Below are 22,715 nucleotides of genomic sequence, written 5' to 3' on the forward strand. Positions count from 1 at the left end.
TGATAGTTTTGTGGCAACGTCTGCTGAGACTTTTCCTCTCAGCTGATAAGAGTCACATCTTCCCTGGTTAGAAGAAAGAAAATCCTATCCCAAGACAATGGATTTATGACTACTGAGTTCTTTTTTTTTTTTTTTTTTTTTAATGTTTATTTATTTTTTGAGGGAGAGAGAGACAGAGCATGAACTGGGGAGGGGCAGAGAAAGAGGGAGACACAGACTCTGAGGCAGGCTCCAGGCTCCAAGCTGTCAGCCCAGAGCCCGATGCGGGGCTCCAACCCCATGAACTACGAATTCATGACCTGAGCTGAAGTCGGACGCTTAACTCGCTGAGCCACCCACGTGCCCCGACTGCTGAGTTCTTTTGGGACCTCTGCTTTCAGGGAGATAAGAGAGTTCAGGGGGGGGGAAAGCCTATTCTTAAATACCTTCAGCTCAGAAAAGTTTTCATGCCACAGTGGTGCACTCTGGACCCCTCTGCGGTGACTTGATTTAAACATGAAGTTCAGGGAGTCAGAATCAGCAGGTAGCAAGGTAAGCAGTGATTGCTAGTACTCATTAGCTTTTGAGCAGAGGTAACTTGGTACAGTGGGAAAATTTTGCACAATTATGCACAATTATGCAAATTTGCACAATTATGCAAATTATTACACAAATTATGAGGCCCACATTTCAGTGTCTCTGTTGCTGCTGATTGGCTGTGTGGCCCTGGGCAAGTCACTTAACTTCCCTGGGTTTTGGTTTTCCTGATCTGAAAAATGATGGTGGTGGAGTAGTGTCCATAAATCTCTTTCTGCTCTCTTTGCTTTTCATCAGATTTTTCTTTAAATTTTTTGTAACATTTATTTATGTTGGGGGAGAGGAGCAGAGAGAGGGAGACAGAGGATCCCGAGCAGGCTCCGCACTGTCAGCGCAGAGCCCGATGCAGGGCTTGAACTCGGGAACCAAACTGTGAGATCATGACGTGGGCCGAAACCAAGAGTCAGATGCTTAACGACTGAGCCACCCAGGCGCCCTATCAGATTTTTCATAGTACAGCGGCCCCTTGAACAACACAGGTTTGAACTGTGCAGGACCACTTATGTGTGCCTTTTTTTTTCTTTTTTATCAATACAGTATAATACCATAAATATTTTCTTTATGATTTTCTTAGTATCTTTTTCTTTACGTTACATTATTATAAAAACACAGTATATAATACACATACCAAATATGTGTTAATCAACTGTTATCAGTAAGACTTCCAGCCAACAGTGGGCTATTAGTAGTTAAGTTTTAGGGAAGCCGAAAGTTACAAGCCGATTTTTGACTGCACGGTAGGTGGTGGTGCTGGGGTGGGGGTCGTTACTTGTAACCCCTATGTTGCCCAGAAGTCAACTGTGTATGATCTTAGGGAACGTCTATATTTGAGGTCTTAGTTGCCACTGATTGGCCAGCAGCTGACCTCCTGGGCTGGTCCTCAGGGCAGGGCCGGGCTGCGCCGGGACAGTTCTGCTGGAGGTTTCTAGGCCAGGGAGGCCTGTTCTGCCTGCCCTTGAGTGACATCTCTGCCACGTGCCCTTGTCTGTCTGTATTGTTTATATCTTTTTTAAATAATGACCAGGGGTAGGAGAACTGAAGGTGTCTAGGCTCACAGGCGTGTGACCAGAGTCGGCTGCACCCTCCCTCCCATGGGCTCTGCAGCAACTCTCCTCTGACCCGGCTTTGAGGGGTCTGCTGAGACAGAGGTTATCCCCTGGCAGGGCTCAGCCTGGGGATGGTTACTCCACACACTGCTTTTTTAACAGCAATAATTAACTGTGGCTGATAAGGGCTGTCACAGCATTTCCCCCACACAAGGACCCATTGTTCCCCAGTGAACCGTTGCCGAACCAAATCCCCAGACCTTAAGTAACTGGCCTGAGGTCACAAAGGTAGCTAGTGGCCCCGCCTGACTCACACAGAAGGCTGCCCATTTCCAAGCTCATAGTTCCTCTTCTGGTACATTGCATTGCCTCTGAAAAAGGTATTGGAACAATTTGAAAGTAGTGGCTAATTTAGAACCACAGACTCTCCAGCTGTGGGATTGTCTAGTCCTGAAAGGTTAGTCATTCCTTGTTTGTCCCAGATCACACAGCTAGTTAGTAGCCTGATCTGGTTCTTTGAATCCCGGGTCATTGCTCTCTCCAGCAGACTTAATTTACTGAATATCAGGCCTTAACAGCCCAGACTTAATCTGATTAAAGCACCTTCTGTTTTTAAAGATTATTGCAGGAAAATACCTTAGAGTAGCACCTAAAGTGTTCCACATTTCTTTCTCCTCCTGGGCTCCTGCATTTCCCCGTGCCATTGCTTTGTGTATTTTGGGTGACACCACAGTTGAAAGTTCTTTCTAGTAACTCACAGTGGTACTTAGTTTCTTAATATCTTTTGCAGTAGCTCATTGGTCACCATACATCACTATTTAAGTTACGGTCTTAATTCAGCCTGCAGTGAAAGGTGAAAGTCGTGCTTATTTTAATGCGCGTCTCAGTTACGTCTTTCTATTACACAAATAACTTCTTAAAATAAATAGATCAAGAAAGCCTTGAGGCAAGGCTAAAGAGGATGGGAGGGAGCGCATAGCTTGTTCTTTTCCAATACCTTCCTGGACATTGGTGCTCACCTAACTTGTTCGCATTTGAAAAGGTTGTGGCTGAGGAATCCTGGAGGCGGGGCTCATCACGGGACGAAGAAAGGACAGAGGCTCAGAGGATCACCAGGAGGAAGTGGGGTTCTGGGAGAAGGTCAAGGCCCCGACCGCTCTCCGACTATGGCCAGCTGGCCAACCGAAGTCTCTCTATTCCTGAAGACTCCATTGCTGTGGACCCCCAGAAAGAGGACACCGTGGACGGGGACCAGCAGCCAAACACGGCCTCCATGGACCCTGCAGACCAGAACCCTGCCGTGGGCTGTCCCAAAGGCGGCCGGAGAAGACGCCCCATCTCTGTGATAGGCGGGGTCAGCTTCTATGGGAACAGCCAGACAGAGGAAATAGAGAGTCTTCTGACCCAAGTAAGATCTGGTGTGCTTCTGCCAAAGCTAGCAGAGGCCTCCAGCTTCCTGGCCTTTGTTCTCTGCTGCAGACTAACTAACCAGGCCGCTGCTTTTCTTTCTCCTCTCTGCTCAAGGAGGATAGACTCCCAGCCTTTCTTCCTGACTTTGGAAACACACGTGAATTAAACTAACAATCTGGCATGTGGATGCCTTTTACTAATCTCCTGTCTCTCCTGGAATCTCCAGCAATATGTGAAACCGGTTTGCCGTTGGTTCTAAATGACCCGAGACTTTAATAGGGGGAAAGGTAGCATTGCACATTTAGTGAGCTTCATGGAAGAAGGTGTTGAAAGGGGAAGTGTCCTCCAATGTTAAAATGTAAGGATAAGAAGAAGATAAGGAGTCGGTTTTTTAGGAGCTGAGGAAATACTTTTTTCCACGAATTTTGTGCTCTTTACCAATAGATTAGAAGTATTTATCAGTTACCCAAAGAGCACTTTGCGGCTACAAAACATTTAAATAAAGGCCCTGTTCAGGATAACATTCGGCAGATGGTATTTGCTGAGATGTGGTCACGGGTTCCCAGAACAGTATATGAGTGTGTGCCCAGTTTCACTTTTTGAGCTTGCTAGCTGATACTGTAGATAACTCGAAATTCTCTTAAAAGGGAAAGCCTGTGTTGGTATTGGATTTTATGTTTAACTTCTCCCTATAAAGCCCATCCCAATGCCTTGTTTCTAGCAAGCGCTCAAATACCTCTTGTTTAATTGCGTTACACTGAATTGAATTCTTAAGGTAAAAAAAGGAAGTGGAAGAATACCGTGAACTTCTTGTGGGAAGACGTGTCCCGCGCTAGGAAGTAATTCTGAACCAAAGCAAACTATAATCTCTCTCAGCTCGAAACGCAGTGTGGGGAAAATCGAAAGCGCTTAGAGATTATCTCACTTCGGAGCATCACGAAGGAACGCGGTGAGATAATTTTACGCGCTGTAGGCTCATTTAGGGAGTTGGGTGGGAAAGTCCTAAGATAACGTCAGGAAGGCCTAAACCGATTTGGCCTCCGATTTAGTTATAGGGATGGTGCCTGTGGAAGATCAACAGGGGACATAGGCCCTTCTAAAGAGACCGGGTCGATTTGTGGAGAGCCAGCTCTCTTTTAAACAAAGCTCAACTGTCACGACAGCCCAGGTGAGGAAGACTCGGCTTCCACGAGACCTGGCGCCTGTGGTGGCAGCGCCTGACGGGCTCGCCAGTCCGAGCGTGTCGCCCGGACTTGGTCTTGGGCACCGGCCGCCCCTGGCGGCTCTGCCGGGAAGACGTCTTCCTTGTGACCCCGCCTCTGTGCGAGAGGCCACCCCTTCCTAAATCTGCTTGTCCTCTTGGACGCTTTGCTCTTCCTGAGTGTCCCCCCTCGGTGTGTCGCTGGCGTGAGAGGCGGCGTGTGAGTCGATACCGGGTTTTGAAAATCTTGGAGTAAGTCGTGGCAGCCGAACCCCGCGGTGCGGCCTGAGGCTCGTGACACGACTTGGAGAAGGCGCTTCCCTCCCCTCCGTGAGCGGCTCCGAGGTGACGACGCCGAGCTGCTCACAGCCGTGTGTGTGAAGAGCCCGCGAAAGGTGCCACTTCCTGGCACCTCCTCACAGCCCTCTGCTTTCCTTTTGCAGCCGGCAGCCAGGCCTCCCGTGCCAGCTCACCAGGTGCTGCCCTACAAGGCGGTTTCGGCCCGGTTCCGGCCCTTCACCTTCTCCCAGAGCACCCCCATCGGACTGGACCGCGTGGGGCGCCGGCGGCAGATGCGAGCGTCCAACGGTGAGTCTCCCGGGCCCGCCCTGTTCGGGGGCCCCCCCTCCCAGAAACCGGGGTGGCGTCCTGGGTTGGACCGCTCCCCGGGACTCCGAGGTGCCCGCCGGATGGCGCCCCTCTCCGCTGTCTCTCTGGGCCCGGGCGGCGTGCGCCTGGGAGTGAGGAGGGCTCGTCTCCAGCCACCCACGCGGGCCCGGGGGCGTCGTCGGCCATCCAGGCCGGGCGTGCCGTGCCATCAGGCGACCCCGTGCTACAAGTTTGCTCCTGTCGCGTCTGTGTGCCTGAGTGCCTGCGGGTGGAGAGCGAAGTGTGGAGCCCCGGGCGTTTGTCGCAACCCTTCCGAAGCTCTTTCTGGGTGTCTGAGATCCCCTGACCCCACTCTGAACAGCAGAGAAAAGCCCACCTAATGTAGTAGTTAATATGCTCTCAGTACTTACCCAGTCAGTACTTGGCGACTTGAACTGGTCCCACGTGTCCTCGGAATGATGTTTCCGTTCTTAAGAAAGGAAATCCTCCCCCACGCTGATACTCGTGTCCGTGTGGCCAGCCGGTCGCATGGTGGCGTGGCCTGCCGTGCCCTGCGCCAGCGTGACTAGAGCTCACATTCAGCCGAGACTCCCGGGGGACAGCCTGGCCCTGTGCTCGGCTGTAGCGGCTCATTGATGTGCGCAATTACCTGCCGCGCCAGCTGCTCTTACTGTCCTCCTTTTCCAGATAAAAAAGCCCACGTATCCCTGGGTAAACCACCCTGAGTCGCTCACCAGGAAGGGGCGGGGATGGGATTTGAATCTACAGATGGAACTTGTAATGCCAAGAGGTTCCTTTTTAAAAACCACTGAACTGTGCTGACCCCTGAAACAAGTGCAGCAGACACCGAGGATGACGGCCCCAGCGGCAGGGCTTCCTGTCTCACTGTTAGGAGTGAGTGTCGTGTGGAGGGCAGGAGAGCGGGAGCTGGGTGGTGGGAAGCTGAGCAGGGCCACCGCCCGCCACAGCCAAGTCCTCCACGCGACGGCACACCCCCCGAGGCCGTACGAAGAGGACGGGTTTGAACGGACTTGGAGAAGGCTGAGGGCGTCACCTGAAGAACTGAAATCCCAGGGGGACGAGGAGAGGAAACACGGGTGGGTGGGGGAAGGGAGAGAGACCAAGGAGGTGTGAACTTCCTGGGCGAGGGAGTCGTTTCTAAGGACAGGTCGAAGAGGACGATGGCTAGCGACCAGAAATGTGACGGGAGGTTCGCTGATGGATTCCGACACAGAAGTTGTCGAGGACCGCGTCCCAGGAGGGCCACGCCGGGTGGTGAGAGGTCAGAGGGTCGGTGAATGGTGAGGAAGTGCTCCTGCCCCTGATTGTGTTGCCATGGTCTCGAGCTCGTGTCACGTATACCGGGAGGGGTCCAGGGGGGGTTGCAGGTGGAGCTTGAGGAAATTGGTGAACATCTCGTGCCTGGGTCAACCCCCCAGCTCCGTGGTCTGGACACCTGGGAGTCTTTGCTCCCTTCCTTGTGGAGTCACTAGGTCCTGTCCGCTGGTTCTCAGGGTCACCTTGCTCCTCAGGCTCCTTAACCCTTCCCCTCACGGCCACCCCGTCGCCTCCTCAGGCCAGGCTCTCATACACTCTCTAGTCAGAGTCACTGTTCGCTTTCGGCTCTTTCCCACCATTGGAATCAAGTCCCGGTTCCTTAAACAAGTGTGTTGACTTTTGTAAACCCGCATCTCTCCTTCCATCTGTTTCTGTCCCTTCTCCTGCCAGCGTTTGCCATCCAGCGTGCCTGCATCCGCTCTGGGCTTTCACACTCCCTTCGCGCTACTCACGGTGCCCCCTTTGCCTCGAATTCCCTTCTTTTCCTTTTCCTTGTGTCAGCATTCTTCCCATTCAGAATTCAAAACGCATTCCCTTGTGTGCCCTTGGAGACAAAGTGCATCCATTGTCCTCCTTCTGCAAAGCCGCTCAGCCCCAGGCCTCGTGTTCGTTCCCTCTGATCCGGTCATCCACATCTGGTGATGTGTTTTGGGAAAGTTTTCCAAAAGGAGAGAGAAAGCTACATGCACACAGCGTTTACAGCACCGTGATGGCACTGAAGTGGAAGCCATGGGAATGTCCCGTTACGCTGGGATCGTGGGTCGGGGTGCTGCTTAGGCCACGACCTCAACACACTTCACATCATAAGTAGGAAAACAAACAACGTGAGAAGCGACAACCGCAATTTTAAAGTGAGAAAAAAGTAGAAAATAAAATCATGTATGTTGTATCAGTTTGCTAAGGCTGCTGTAACAAAGTACCCCGAACTGGGTGCCTTCAATAGCAGAAATCTTTTGTCTCAGTACTAGAGGTGAACGTCAGATGAAAGCGTTGGCACGCTGGTTCCTTCCAAGGGCAGGGCCCGGGAATCTCTGCCGGCCCATCCTAGCTTCTTGTCTTGGGTACCTTGTGCCTTGGCGTGTAGATGTATCGCCTTTGTTTCAGTCTTTATGCCACTATGGCTTTCTCCATGCCATTGAATTAGGGCCCACCCTAATAATCTCCTCCTGACATGATCGTCTACTAAGACCTTATTCCCAAATAAGGTTACTTTGACACTACTGGGGGTTAGGATTTTGGTACCTGTACAGGGTACATAATCCAACCTAGAACATAGACCGTGATTGCAACAGTTTGCAACATGTACACATGTGGTCAAAGATTTAACAAGAATATGCAAAAATAAAAGCAGTGTGGTTCAGTTGGAAGGAAGGTAGGTGAGGTCTCCTCCAACCCTGTACAACCCTATGCAACCCTGTACATACAACCAGCTTACTTCTGTGCTTTCTGTAACAGTGTTTTGTTTTGATTTTTGTTGAGAAGCAACAGAAACTGACTGACCTGCTTAAGCAAAAAGAGAATTTATTGGAAGGATGTTAGGTGTTCCCAGAGTTGAAAATGGCTAGAGGACCAGTCTGGGAAATGGATGGCAGTCAGGGTTGTTCCTGGGAAGCAAGGAACCACATTCAAGAAGCCAAGAAAGGCGTGTAGTAGGAAGGTATAATGCCACCCCTGGGAATGAGTGGAGAACCATTCCTCCTGTCCTTCAGTCACTCACTCAAGAGTCAAAGTCCCAGGATAGAGAAATCAATTATTTTTTCTTTCTTTCTTTTTTAAAAAAAATTTTAATGGTTATTATTTATTTTTGAGGGACAGAGCACGAGTAGGGGAGGGGCAGAGAGAGAGGGAGACACAGAATCCAAAGCAGGCTCCAGGCTCTGAGCTGTCAGCACAGAGCCCGACGCGGGGTTCAAAACCATGAACCGCGAGATCATGACCTGAGCTAAAGTTGGACGCTTGACCGACTGAGCCACCCAGGTGCCCCGAGAAATCGATTCTTGAAGCTTAGGTGATGTGTCTGCCACCTGGTGCCGCTGGGACAAGCACAAGGTCTGGGTGCCTCCAGAGACCCTTTGCCTTCCATATTAGGAGGCAGGTACCTGGGTCCCTGTCACCGAAGCTGAACACAATGGAAGGGAGGTCATTCCCTTAGAGGAAGTCCAAGTAATGTTAGATATAGGGGTGTCTGGGTTGCTCAGTCGGGGAAGCGTCCGACTCTTGATTTCAGCCCAGCTTATGATCTCACCGTTCATGAGATGGATCCCCATGTCACTTGTGTGGGATTCTCTCTCTCTCAAAATAAATAAACAAACATTAAAAAAAAAAAAAAATAGAAATAGATCCTGAACAGGTTCTCTCTTCATTCATTCATTCATTCATTCATTCATTCAGTAGCTGTTGAGTGCTTCCCATGTGCCAGATAACAGGAGTGAGCAAAAGCCCTTAAATCACTTACACTCTGGTGAGGGGATAATGAGTTAACAAATGACTCTGTAATACGGCAGGCAGTATTATAAAGAAAACTGAAGAAGCGTGGAGGGTATTCATGGCTAAAAAAATGTCATTCTAACATGATGCATAATTCAACCCCCGCTGAGTCTTTCCCTAGAGGGAGACAACTCAAAAGCTTGTCAGTTACTGCAAACATGTCCAAGTCTAGGCCCCCCTCCCCGAGTCATATCCATTTCTTCTGCAGTTCTGCAGTGCCTTTTCCACTCCGTAAACCCAGAGGTAAATTTAAGCAACATACCATAATCATAATGGAAAGAGGTGGGGGCGGGGAGGAAAGGAAATAGAGAATAAATATTATGTGTATATACATGGTACCACAAAAGGAAATCCCTCCTGCTTCTGGTTGCAAGGTCATACCTGCTGTTTTTGACTTTGCTCATCTCATTGCTGTTGTGTGCTCCCCTGGCCCCTGCCCAGTACCTTACCTGGTAGTGTTCTTTGCCAGCTGAGGTGGCCCAGACCTTCACTCCGTCGTGTGGGGCTCTTAATGGTTCTGCTCGCTTAGAGTCACAGTAGTCTTACTTATTTGCCTCCCTTAGTCAAAAAAGCAGCCCATCTATAAAGAAAAAAAAATGTGTGGAGCACCAACCTGAGCCTTCCAGGCACTGGTTTTACCATTTGGAAATACAGCAGAGGGTAAAGCATCACAAACTTCACATTCCAGTATTGAAACCAATTCAGTATGTCAGTAAAGAGCATGATCTCAGGCCGTAACGATGGCTCCCGAGAGAAGAACGTGGGTGATACAGTAGAGAGTGTGGCAACGGGCACAGCAGAGGGTGACCTAGTGTCCCTTAGGAGGTGACACTGGAGTGGAGGCTTTATTTATTTATTTATTTATTTATTTATTTATTTATTTTTAAAATTTTTTTTAACGTTTATTTATTTTTGAGACAGAGAGAGACAGAGCATGAACGGGGGAGGGTCAGAGAGAGAGGGAGACACAGAATCTGAAACAGGCTCCAGGCTCTGAGCTGTCAGCCCAGAGCCCGACGCGGGGCTCGAACTCACGGACCGCGAGATCATGACCTGAGCCGAAGTCGGACGCCCAACCGACTGAGCCACCCAGGCGCCCCTGGAGTGGAGGCTTTAAAGGTGAGTGAGAGCCAAAGATCTGAGGGAGGAGAAGTCCCAGTGGAAGGAACATCAGGGGCCCAACGTTAGACTGGAACTTGATGTGTCTGAGGTTCCGCGAGAGGGCCAGGGTGACCGGAGTTCAAGACACAAGGGCAGAAGAGGGCGTTGCAGTCTGGTGGGGAGGCTGTGGCTGGACAGAAAGGGCACTGCAGGTCTTGGGTAGGACTTGGCATTATTCGAAGTGAAACCGGAAGCCGTTGCCAGCCGGGGAGTGAAAGGCACTGATTTAAGCTTTAGAGAGGAAGGACAGTGTGGGGGAGAAAAGGCAGAGGAGGGGAGACTGATTTGGACACTGTTGCATAAGTCCAGTTGGGAAACAGTGGTGGCAGTGACCACAAAAGACGTCCATGTCTGTCTTGGGTGCTCATTTCCTCCAGTGCACAGGGCGGCAAAAATGGCCGGCCTTGGTTCTAATCCAGTGGGGCCAGGCCTGCGAGTTCTGGTGGAAGGACTTCTCTCTTGGGGGAATAAATTCAGTTTTGACAGGCGAAGCTGTTGAACAGGAAGAAAATATTTTGCAAATGTATTATTCAGTAATCATGAGAAGCAGTCCCTGTGCTTGCCCTTTGTTTCTGGACCCATGTACTCTGGCCATGGGTGCACAGCACCGTACCAGTCACCGATTCAGTGCTATACAGACCCTATCCAAGGCAGCATTGCAATTTCAGCATGTGTCCCCAAGCTGTCTCCATAACATCATTTTCATTAGGCCGTGATTCCATGCTTGTGGACAATGGTAAATAAGAATAAAGCTCGCGACACTCGTGGACACTGGCCTATCACCGTGCTTCCCTGACTGGGGCCCTCGGGTAGAAGCATGGTCATGTGAGGTGCCACGACATTGTGTGAGGCCTTCAGTGCGATTCTAGCAGAGGTCTGACAGGTAAGGAAAACAAATCCAAATCTAGAATAAATCTCTTTGCCACTAAGGACAGATCATCTACCCCTCTATTATGAAAGGGTCCATTGTAATCAGCTTTCCACAAGGAGCTGTCTGGTTCCTTCAAGGAACCATGTCATTAAGTTTGTTGAGAGGGACACCCTGTGGTTTAGCCCAGGCTTGGCATCCATTTCTGCCACCATGGCCTTTTTTTTTTTTTTTTTTTTTTTTCCCCTACCCCAAACCCACTGAATAAGCATCAAGATGACTAGAAACAAAGATTGGGACATAATGTTCACACAATTATTAAACAGCCTCTTTTGCAGTAGGATTCACATGGGATGCGACTGGACATTAATATGGGACAGACGATTTCTCATGCTTTCAGTGAATTCTGACATATTTAGTTATACTCCTTCCCGAAACGAGTCCATTACCTACTCTGTTCTTCCCAAATTCCTCCAAGCTATTCAGCCAAGCCATTGTCCTAACCATGTATCCACACAAGCTAAGTCCCTGTTGAGGCCCTTTCTCCTCCCACTCAGAAAGGATTAGGAAGAGTTCTCGCCTAGATTTTACTACTGGGGGTTTCCCTTTCTGGGTGGAGGGTGAATGTTGGAAGATCCCTTTTGGGAAGGCTGGAAGGAAGAGTTGTTAACTGTGGGATACTGACCCCCAAGTTACCTGGCTTCTGCTTCATAAAGAGGCCCTGAGTTTGGAAACCACCCGATCTGGGAGCCGTGTAAGGGTCCTTGATTCTCTGCCACGGTGGTTCAAGTCAGGTTCCTGTCACCAGATTTGGAAATTCCCTGCCGTACAAATCAGGTAGTACTGTAGTGGAGTACCACTTTTGTTCCTGCAGACCCCGTAATAGGTTGGGGACAGCCAGAAATCGCGTGGGCCGGCTATTCCGGTGAGTAAAATGGACGTGCTGCCCCGTTTAGGAGCCGTGTCCTCTTTTCCTGTGACAGCTGTCCCACCTCCATGGGGGTCCCGGGCTTCCGTGCAACAGAGGCCTCTCTCGCCGACTTCCCTCGCTTAAGCAGATGAGCAGTACAGTGCTTAGAAAAGTTGCTGCCACTCCCGTCACCTGGTTTGGGAGACCTGGCCCGGAGGGTGGTGAGTCCGTGATAGACCAGGTACCGCATCTCTGCCTTTCTGGCCTCTGTACTTCTTTCTTCCTCTGTGCCAGATGCTGGCCCCTCCACTGCCTTAAGAGTGGGCCAGTGCTGGGTCCAGGTCTGTGGCCCTTCTAAGTGCTGGGACGACAGCCAGCTCCATGAGCCCGTGTGTTGAACGCATGATCTCTGGTAGATGTCACCCAAATGGATAGACTGGGTTGAATCTAAATTCACCTTCAGTAAACGCAGCGCGAACACCTTGTTTGGATCCTGATACCGGCAAACCAGTATAAAAAGATCGTTAGGAGACAGGCGGGGAGATTTTCACATGGACTGAGAATTCAGTGAAGGAATTGTCGTTCGTTTTGTTAGTAGGGATAACTACAGTGCAGTTATTTTGAAGCCCTTGTTTGTTATGGGTACACAGTCAAATAGTTTTTGCACGAAACAACATATGTGAGGTTTGCTTTAAAACGCTCCGAAAAGTTGCTGAGAAGAGTTGGGAAAAAACTGACAATTGTGGGTTCATCGTTTAATTTCTCTGCTCTTGCGTCTGTTTGAAATGTGCCATAAACGTTTAAAAAAATAACGAAAGTATGCTTCCTCTTCCCTGGATTTGCTCCCCAAATCTGCAAATCAAGAAATGGCCGCAACTAAATTTTTCTCAAAATGTAGATATTTGAGTATTAGCAAATTAATTTTTGTTAAGAAATAAAGACCTACTCCTTCAGGTGGAGGTGAGCTCTCTCTCCCTTCTGGGCACTTCCTGGCACCGTGCTGCGCTCCTTTCTAGAACTTCTTTCTTGCTTTGCTTTAGGTAAAGTACGGTCTTACCTCCTTACTAGCCCCTTACAGTCTGTGAAGGAAGGTCACATGGAACAGTCCTCAGTAAGGATCAGATGGGTGACGTATTGAAATCAGAATCGAATCAGGCATCAGAAAGCACTTGTAAGAGCTTTCATCAAGTTCGCGAAGGGGGAGCTGCCAGCCGATACAGCCTTACCGCTTTTTTTTGCTGCTGGTGGTGTCTGTGGCCCTTCTCTCTCCCTGGGTCTCCCCAAGCATGCCTCTGCTGTGGTGACTTCCTCGTAGGCGATTATCTTTGCTGCCTTTTGCTTTCTTTTATGAAGCTTCTGTCTTACATCCAAGGCAGTTTATTATGTCACAAGCTACCTGTGCTCCTGATTTTCCCAAATTTGCTTTGGGTTTCTGCCACACGTCTTCCCTCAACTGATCTGTATTGATCAGAAGCCAAATTCGATCACTTTTCAAAATTCTTACTGCTCGTGTCTGCTCATCCTTCTCTTTCTTCTCATCTCACGCATTGAGTTTAGGTTAGCTTGCTCGTGTGACATAAGGCACGCGATGATCTTAACCAGAAAGGAAACATTTCTCAGAAAGGAAAACATTCAGTTTCTTCAGCTGTTGAATTTCTGTGGAATCTTTATGGGTCACAAGCAAGGAGCTAAAACATGACATTGAAGATCCGGAGATCTGGGGATGCCATTTTTAAAAATATCTGTTTGTTATATTTTAAAAAGGCTTCTCATTAACCAATAAGTACAATATTATTATGTAATAATGCCACACAACAGAGAAACAAGATAGATACAGTAATGATTAAATATAAAAACTAAGAAAATGGTTTTCTGAGGAGATACACTGACAAGTTGATTTGATTAGACTTTTTTTTAAATTTTTTTTTTAACGTTTATTTATTTTTGAGACAGAGAGAGACAGAGCATGAACGGGGGAGGGTCAGAGAGAGGGAGACACAGCATCTGAAACAGGCTCCAGGCTCTGAGCTGTCAGCACAGAGCCCGACGCGGAGCTCGAACTCACGGACCGCGAGATCATGACCTGAGCCGAAGTCGGCCGCTTTACCGACTGAGCCACCCAGGCGCCCCTTTTTTTTTTAAAGTACACTCTACACCACACAATGGGCTCAAATGCATATGCTGTACCGACTGAGGCAGCCAGGTGCCCTGACTATATTAGGCTTTTTATGGCTTTTAGAAATATTTCTAAATTACTCAAATTATTGCTTGGTTTGATTTTTTAAAAATTTTACATCGTACTTTCCTATGAATATAGTCATTTTTTGCAAGCTAGGAAAGAGAATCAAATTAAGCCATTGTAGCCCTGTAATGACCTAGGCCAGAATCACTCAGTCTTCAGCAAAATGATGTAACAGTTGCTAACAATGGCATTGCGAAACTCTAAATCAGAAGCCCCATCTACAACCTTTCCTTAGGAAGCCAACCAAAAAGTCCAGTCCTTAAAGGCAAGACATATGTAAAGAATATATATATTTTTAAATTCCCAGCGTAGTTAATATACAGCGTTAGATTAGTTTCAGGTGTAGAATATAGTGATTCAGCGTTTTTATGAATTACTCAGTTCTTAACATGGTAAGAGTACTCTTAATCCCCTTCACCTATTTTACCTCTCCTCCCGCCCCCCTTCCCCTCTGGTAACCATCAGTTCTCTATAGTCAAGAGTCTGTTTCCTCTCCCCCCCACCTTTGTTTTGTTTCTTAAATTCCATATATGTGTGAAATCATGTGGCATTTTTCTTTCTCTGACTGACTTATTTTACTTAGCATTATACTCTCTAGCTCCATCCATATTGTCGTAAATGGCAAGATTTCGTCCTTTTTGATGGCTAAGTAATATTTCGTGGTGTGTGTGTGTGTGTGTGTGTGTGTGTGTGTGTATCCATCAGTCGATAGACACTTGGTCTGCTTCTATAATTTGACTGTTGCAAATAATGCTTCAGTAAACATAGGGGTACATATATCCTTTCAAATTAGTGTTTTCATATTCTTTGTATAAATAACCAGTAGTGTGATTACTGGATCATATGGTAGGTTTGTTTTTAATTTGGGGGGGGGGGGGGCTCCATACTGCTTTCCACAGTGGCTGCACCAGTTTGTATTCTCAACAACAGTGCATGAGGGTTCTTTTTTCTCCACATCTTCGCCGACACTTGGATATAAAAAACATCTTAGTCTACAAAGGACAGAACGACCCAAATTGTACACTGGCCAACCTGTCTGTGAGCACATTAGAGCTAGCTCATGATTGGTGGAGGGAATATAGTTGGCCCTTGAATAATATGAGGGTTAGGGACCTGCTCCATCCCCACCCTATGTAATCCAGAATCAGAGTGTAACTTTTGGTTCCTCCAGAACTTAACTACTAACAGCCTCCTGTTGCTCAGAAGCCTTACTGGTAACATATGCAGTTGATTAACACATATTTTGTATGTTCTAGATATTATATACTGTATCCTTATAATAAAGTAAGCTAAAGAAAATGTTAAGAAAATCATAAGACAAGCCTGCTGACTTTTAAAACTCCAAAAATTAGAGACTAATACATTTACAGTATTGCACTGAATTTATTGAAAAAAATCTGCATATATGTGGGCCCACACATCTCAAAACCCATGTTGTTCGAGTCAACTGTACTTTGAAAACCTGCTCTGAGTGTTTAAAAACTTCTGGTTCTAGCGCCAATAAGAAAAGCAAGTAAAAGATACCACGGACGGCAAACTGATCGTTGGTCTTACCACGGCCTACCACTAGAATACAAAGCCAAGTGTGGGAAATAAGGCAGCATGGAAATTTCCCAAATAAATTATTTTGCGATAAGAAGTTCAACTTACTGTATTTTTCATTTTGCTGCAGAATAAATTGAAGACTATTTTAGAGAAAAGCGTGATGGCAGTGGTGTGCCTACCCCCGCGTGGCCTCCGGCTTCCCCTACACTTAACATCACTTGCACTGTGCGTGTCCGTGTGGAAACACTCGGGTCAGGAGGTGAAGAGAGCTCACTCACTGTCTTTGGGGGGGCCCCCATTGGCCAGTTGGTCGAACATCCGCTAACTGTCCATAGGCACTGGCTTCTGCCCAGTGCCTTCAAGCTTGGTTCGTTCCCATCCGTGACTTCTTGCAGAGGTGGGTGCTGGTCCTCCGCGAGTAGTCCCGGGAGGCTTGGGGTGCCCGGTAGACGATTGCCTTGGGGAACCCCGCGGCGACACCGGGGGTTCTCCTTGCTGAATCAACGGTAATGCGAAAGGCGCAGGCAGAGACGATGGGGTCGGCCGCCTCTCGGGAAGCCTGGTGGGGACTCTCCTTAAGCCGAGGCCGGCGTGCAGCTGCGCCAGCGCCGGGCGGGGCCACCCCGGGGGCCCGGGGGCCGGACAGGCGCCCCCACCCGCGTGGCCCCCGTGCGGTTGCCCGCCCCGCGTCCCGCCCCCGCAGCGCCGGCCCTGCAACGGCGGCCCCGGGACGGCCCCCCGCCTTGTTCGGTGTCATCCGGCGCGTGTTGCCTACACGGTTAAGGTCGGTTTGTCTAAAGGAAAGGAAAAGTACACTGAGACGTTGTCTGCTGTCTTTAATGCCCAGTTGGGGGTTATCGCCCAGGGGTGACGTTCTTTCCCTGTCTTCGACACCTGTTTCTTCAGTTTGGTTTTGTACTGAAATGTATTTACTCAGAAACGTTAAAGATTTCCTTAGGTGTATTTATTTTCCCCCATTGAACTAGTTTGAGTTGTAAAAGCAACTTTATTCGGCCTTATTCTGACGTTGACACTAGTATTAGAAGTGATACAGGGCGTGCCGTTGAGACATGATCGCTCGGTGCTATTTCAGGAAGTGCCCAGGGTGCTCAGCCCTCAGAGCTGAGCTGTTAATAGGCCCTTGGTTTAGGAGATCCCTCCTTTGTATACATTTAGCAAACGTGTGTGATGATGTGAGATACGTCCGTCTCCATCTGTGTATCTACGCCCTGTGATGAGTGAAGCACCGTGCCGGGGGCTGGGTGGTCCGGAGGAAGCCGGAGACCGTTCTCACGGAACCTCCAGTAGGGCGTGGGGGACTTGTCAAGCCGCTGCAAGGATCAGGGAGCCAAGTGTGAAGAGAGAGCATGCACATCAGATGTGGGGAGCCCGGGACTTCCTGGAGGAAATGATACGAACGTTGAGATGTTGTTACTGAACCGGCGGGTCGGCTCCTTGGGGAGTAAGAGACCGAATACACCAGGTGGAGTTGCCTCACGAGGTAACTTTGTTGAGGAGAACACAGGATCACTTCCAAAGCCACGACTCCCCACACAGGGGTAAGCAGGCTCCTTCTGTTGGGCTTGGGGACGAATATTGAAAGGGGGCGGCCTCAGCATAAAGGGGCAGGCATAAAGGTGCACGTGCGCACTCAGAAAACGTGCCGGTACGTGCGTTGTATGTTATGCTAAGGAAGCTTATGCCCCTCCCAGGGCAGGGAGGTAACTGCGGGGCGCTTTAGGACTCGTGTGTGCAGCCGCAGTCCTGGTGGGGTGGGGGTCATACTCAGAATGTTTCTTTTTCTGTTCCAGCAATTAGCTAGCTAGTGTCTAAAAGAGAAAACTGATAGTTAGGCAGGGGCTTCTAGGACTTGCCCGGGTTCTGGGAGCCCTGCAGGTAACAACGTGTGAAGGGTGAATGGGAGTTAGATTAGGTTTGTTATCGGGGAAGGTATATTCCAGGCAGAGGGAACAGCGTTTGCGAAGGGTGGAAGCCAGAGAAGGGAGAGCACGTTTGAGAAACTGAGGTTGGGCTTGCCCAACAGAAACTTTCTCACCCCATCCACAGGCTTCTCAGACTCAGGGTGTTCTTCAGATTCAGACTGATGCCTGCAGGATCCTGAGGGCTTGCCTTGTTAGGCTACTCCTGCCTACTGTTTGAGTTATTTCCCTACCAGGAGTCAAGGGCATGCCTCCAAACCCACTTAAGGCAACTGTGTTTATTATTTTAATTCTAGATCTAAATTAGGTATATAAACAAATGAAATGTAAGACTGAAGAGACTCACATGTATGAGAGCTAAATTGAATACTTAGTAGAGAGAGATTCAATAAAGGTGAATTGCCAAAAACTTACTTCCTGTCCGAATTACATGAGAATTGATAGCTGTAAAACGTGAAAAATCAAGACATCTGTACTCAGAAGTCTTCACGGGCATCTCTGGTTATTACTGTACTTTGAAGAAACCAAAACTGGAAATCACAGTCGACACATTCTGTGGTGACTTATGCAAGAAAGAATGCGGACTTCCGGTCAGATGATCACACACCAAGACCTCTGGGCCTTTGTGATAACAAAGATGAATTCAATTGCACTTTTAGGTGTTTTAAGTCAAGTTCATGGCGTGCGTGCATGCGTAGTGTTTTTGACTTGGGGCTTTCGTGCAGTCCGACCGTTCGCGAGGGGGGACCTCTTCAGTAGGTGTCCCAGCTATGGCAAAAGGTGAGGGAGGGATTGAAGTGTTGAGAGAGGAGTCTAGACTAGAGCTCAGAGGTCAGGACCTGCCCATTAGGGCCTCCAGGTGAGGGGATTAGACTAGCCCAAGGGCAAGTAGGAGCCACTGGGGTTTTAAGTGGAGTGAGGTGATCAGATTGGCATTTTAGAGGTAGGGGCTGGCTAGACCGTGTCCTCTCTGGAGACCGGAGGAGTGTGTTGCTAGGTCAAGTGGCCTGAGCCCTGATCTCAGAACATGAACGTAGTCCTGGAGAAATGAAAACCTGGAGGTCAGGCCAGTTGGATGTTTTGGGTGCTGAGGAGTATAGGGTGATGGGGAGTATAGGAGAAGAGCACATGTGTGGGGGGCCGGGTTCCGTCCCGGACACGTTGAATTGGAGGCACAGGTGGGACAGCTAAGTGATGTCCTCACCATGCCCTTCATCGTGAAGGTCTGATACTGAGGAGGGGGAGCCAGGAGGGAAGTAAAGACGCGAAAGTCGGCAGTAAATGAATGGCTGTTCTTCAAGCTGTGGGAGGCAATGTTATCATCCGAGATGGGCGTGTGAAAAATGAGGAGACGATCAGCAACATCTGGGGACCAGTAAAGGAAAAAAAATCCACAAAGAAGATAGGAAAGGAACGGCCGGACAGGTCAGTGGTGTCCCAGATGTCAGAGGAAGACTGGCGTCAGGGACAGAGTGGTTAACACTGTCACATGTATCCAGAGTGAAGTTGGATACCCTGAAAAATACCCCTTGGATTAGCGGTAAGGAGGACCGAGTTGACCTTGATTGAAAAAGGCAGCTTGAGTTCACCAGGAGGGCAGAGCCAGAATGCTGGGAGAGGGTGCCTGCAAGGCTGTGGGGGATGTGAAGACTTCACGTTTTAGCGCAGAGGCATTTTATCTGTTGTCTTTCTCATTTCTCCTAAATGCCGGGACTAATGAAAAGAACTTTTGTCTTGCTACCTTATTAAAAAATTATTTTGGCTTTACATTGCAGCATCTGAAAGCTCATTGATACAGATGTGTCCATGTTTATTTTTACTAAATGTTTCTGAAAGGAATAGTAATATTAAATATGCACCACGAGTTCCATTCCTTGACTTAGGGTTATGAGGGTAATATCCCAACATTAAGGAGGCGGAGGAAATTTAAGCATAAGGGTTTATGCCATTTTAACTCTTAATTTTTTTAATTAAATAAGTTGTAGGAAAATAAGCAATTTTTTAGAAAAGTCTGCAATGAAGTTAGTAAACTTACTGAAACCTTTGATGTATTCTTTTACTTGGCCAAAACAAAGAAAATACATTTTTTTCCTTTGCCTTAGTTTGTTGTTGTTGATCCTACTTCTGATTTGTTATTCTAATAATTGTTATGAAAGTTCATTTTCTCGTTGACAGATCTTTAGGTCCAAAAGCAGATTTGAAGCCCAGTCCTCTGTTGACTAGCTATGTGACCTTAACCTCCAAGTCTTAATGTCCTCGTTTGTGAAAGGAAATATTAACGTTCTGTGCCCCGCAGATGTGCGAGGATGACTCAGCGCACAGTAGACATGTAGCAAATCTTAGCGTTCATGCGAAGAAATAGAGGACCTTACACAGGACAACGGCAGTGAGGACTGTCGGGCCATGTCTAGGGCCAGACCTCTGAGTCACTTACTCAACTGCACTAGGCAGCAGTTTAACCTTAGACAGCTCACTTCGTCCAAGAGTAAAGCCCTAGAGTACTGGGAGTCTTTATGGAACAGTATTCTGTTTAATTATGATCCAAATACGGGTTAAGCAAATTTCAAAGGCATACACTCCGGTTATTAGCAAAAGAAAAAACTCTGCTGAGTTGTTTTTTTCTGTTGATTCTCTTGGCCCAGGATTTCACGCATTATCTAAAGACGTCCCAAAGTATCACTCAGAGACTCCACTGAGCTTTTCGTTAAAGCAGAAGAAAAAAAGAAAATAGCCAGCGATAAGATGCGTGTGATGCCTTAAAATTGTTATAGCCACACCATTACACTTTTTTGTCTGATCTCTTCTTGGTTGGATTATCTCTTTATGCATCTGCTTTTCAGAAGTTTTCTTTCAATAATGAATCAGAGAGAAAATGCAGCATCAGATCTTGCTTGCTTCGCACCTACTGAGAGTGATTTGAACAGTTCTTGGGAGTGCAGGCTGGAGTATTGGTGATGTAGAGTTTGGTTGTCAGGTGCGGACGTCCTGAGTCCGGTCCAGGTCTCTTTTCCCTTCCCCGCCCTGCGTTCAGACTCTACTGCCAGGGGACACCAGGCTCTGCTTGTATTTATTTGTGAAACCAGATGACTCAGCTCACTTGTCTTCAGGCACGTACTTACAGTAAAAATGCTTTCCTGCCTGCTAACACTGAGCGCATTGAAACCACTCTCTTCGGACCATGCTGTGAGACAGTGCGGATTCCACAGTCAGGGGAATTTAGAAACTATTCCGTATACAGGAACAAGTATTACAAACATGGACAGCAGCGCCTTGAACCGTAGTGCCTGCATGTTTTTAGAGATGCCGTTAGCTCCAGTAGCAGTCATCTGAGCTGGCATTTCATGCCGTATCATTGCCTATAATCGAGATTTTTTTTAAAGGAACATAGCGTTCTAGTCTCTGTCTCAGAAAAATCAAGCGTCTAACATTTTTCCAGCAAACCCTTGAAATTGTTATGATCTTTTTTTTTTTTTTTTTTTTTTAAATTTTTTTTTTTTTTTCAACATTTTTTATTTATTTTTGGGACAGAGAGAGACAGAGCATGAACGGGGGAGGGGCAGAGAGAGAGGGAGACACAGAATCGGAAACAGGCTCCAGGCTCCGAGCCATCGGCCCAGAGCCCGACGCGGGGCTCGAACTCACGGACCGCGAGATCGTGACCTGGCTGAAGTCGGACGCCCAACCGACTGCGCCACCCAGGCGCCCCGAAATTGTTATGATCTTAACAGTTAAAAAAACATTCTCAGTTCGAAAACTTAGATTTGTTTAAATTTCTCTAGAATGAAAAAAAAGTAAAATGTCTCAAAATATCATGTGTCTAATACAGGTTTCAGAAATTGGATTTTAAAAGTCAAAGAAAGAATATTAAAAGTCATGGAAGGAGAGCCAAGAAATCTAAACATCTAGCAGACAACCACACCGTGTCTGTACTCTGTTCATGTTCCTGTTCTTCCAGACGAATCCAGGGCTTAAAACCATTCAGGACTTTTTCCCTCACTCAGCTAAGCAGGATTTCAGTTGTAAGTAGGGTAGCTGGCACTCAGACCAGATCAGGTTGTCTTGAAAGCCCAGATTCCTGCCATTCTACTCCCTGTCTCCTGGTGCTGTGCTTCTCCATCACAAAACAAAACAAAACAAAAAAATGATTTTTTTTATCTGCATATTATACCTGTGTGTTGGCACTTAATTAAGACCATGCCCTAATAATCGCCTTTTATTGAAACAAAAGAAGAAAGTGAAATTCCTCTAGTATCTATTTTGCTCTTATAATGTTTGAAACATGCTCAGTCTTAAGGATGTGAAGACAAACGCGTAAATACAGAAAAGACCTGAAATGTGTGCTAGGTCCTGAAGGATGAAAAATCCGCATGCTGCTTCCAGAAGACAGGAGAAACAGAGGTCTTAAAATTAAGACGTTACCTTTACTTTTAAAGGGCAATTTGTTAGGGACATCTGGATGGCTCGGTTGGTTAAGCATCTGACTCTTGATTTCGGCTGAGGTCATGATCTCTTGGTTTGCGAGATCGAGCCCGTGTGAGAGCACAGAGCCTGCTTGGGATTATCTCTCTCTCTTTCTGCCTCTCCCCTGCTCACTGTCACGTGCGTGGGTTCTCTCTCTCTTTCTCAAACTTAAGAAAAGAAAAAAAGAAAGGGCAATATTTTATTTGTTTCTCAGTGAGTCCAAATGTTGTAATAAACATTTACGCTGGGAACAGCGTCTTTTTTGGAGACGTTGGGGCATGGAGTAGAGGCAAATGGGAGGGTTTATTTAAGCCACTGAGAACAAATTTTCCATCATCTTGTGTGTTCAAGTCTACATTACCCCAGATTAAAAAGCATTAGCTTTGAAGACACAAAGAGAGGCATGTTTTCTTCCTCTGTATTTTCAAGTGTGCACTGAATGGTTCTCACCCAGCATGTTCTTGTAACTCAGGCTCCATTTCCTGTGTGCTCTATGTGACTGGGTCCTCCCCTTCTGTGGTGAGGAGTCTGGCTGCTGAATGATGTTTCGGTGAGATCTAAATTGAGCCTGCCTTAGCCGTACATGAGCAAACAGCATACTGAAACTGTTTGGAGCTGTACATCAGTATGTTCTAGAAAATGTTGTATGTTATGCTGGATGTCTGTTATATTTTTTTATATTTCTCTGGAAAATAGCATAACTTCTGTGAATTAATATTTCCTGTTTTTAATCCATTCAGAATAAAGGGATCACTCTGGATACTCGGTCATATATGCTAGTGGACAAGGGAGCATTGGTTTCAATAACTGATAGCAAATGGGCAAATTATTTCCTGTAAAGGAATCCCGCCTTCCAGCGTTAGGAACTGCAGCCCCATATCAGCAGTGTAGGAGAGCGAGTGAGTGTGTACATAGAACGCA

At 47.6% G+C, this 22,715-nt stretch overlaps 1 protein-coding gene and 1 long non-coding RNA gene across 6 annotated transcripts in view; one reads left to right on the forward strand and one right to left on the reverse strand.

Moving 5' to 3' along the window:
• The window catches only part of SPATA13 (spermatogenesis associated 13), a 351,830-nt gene that overhangs the window by 291,954 nt on the left and 37,161 nt on the right, over positions 1-22,715 (forward strand). For 3 of the 5 annotated variants that reach the window (XM_058689759.1, XM_058689776.1, XM_058689787.1), the window contains 2 exons: positions 2,665-3,030; positions 4,677-4,821. In XM_058689759.1, the coding sequence (XP_058545742.1) occupies positions 2,665-3,030; positions 4,677-4,821 (511 nt within the window). Of the gene's footprint in view, positions 1-2,664; positions 3,031-4,676; positions 4,822-16,601; positions 16,953-22,715 lie in introns of those variants that run through there. The other 2 variants (XM_058689767.1, XM_058689802.1) reach the window with 2 other exon arrangements.
• On the reverse strand, positions 9,778-16,170 carry LOC131488249 (uncharacterized). Its single transcript, XR_009250132.1, has 3 exons — positions 15,672-16,170; positions 13,003-13,199; positions 9,778-10,320 (listed from the first exon to the last, which is right to left on the reverse strand). It is a non-coding gene; the product is annotated as an uncharacterized LOC131488249 (long non-coding RNA).

The sequence above is a fragment of the Neofelis nebulosa genome, chromosome 1 (assembly GCF_028018385.1).
Source record: "Neofelis nebulosa isolate mNeoNeb1 chromosome 1, mNeoNeb1.pri, whole genome shotgun sequence".
Classification (NCBI taxonomy): Eukaryota; Metazoa; Chordata; class Mammalia; order Carnivora; family Felidae; genus Neofelis; species Neofelis nebulosa.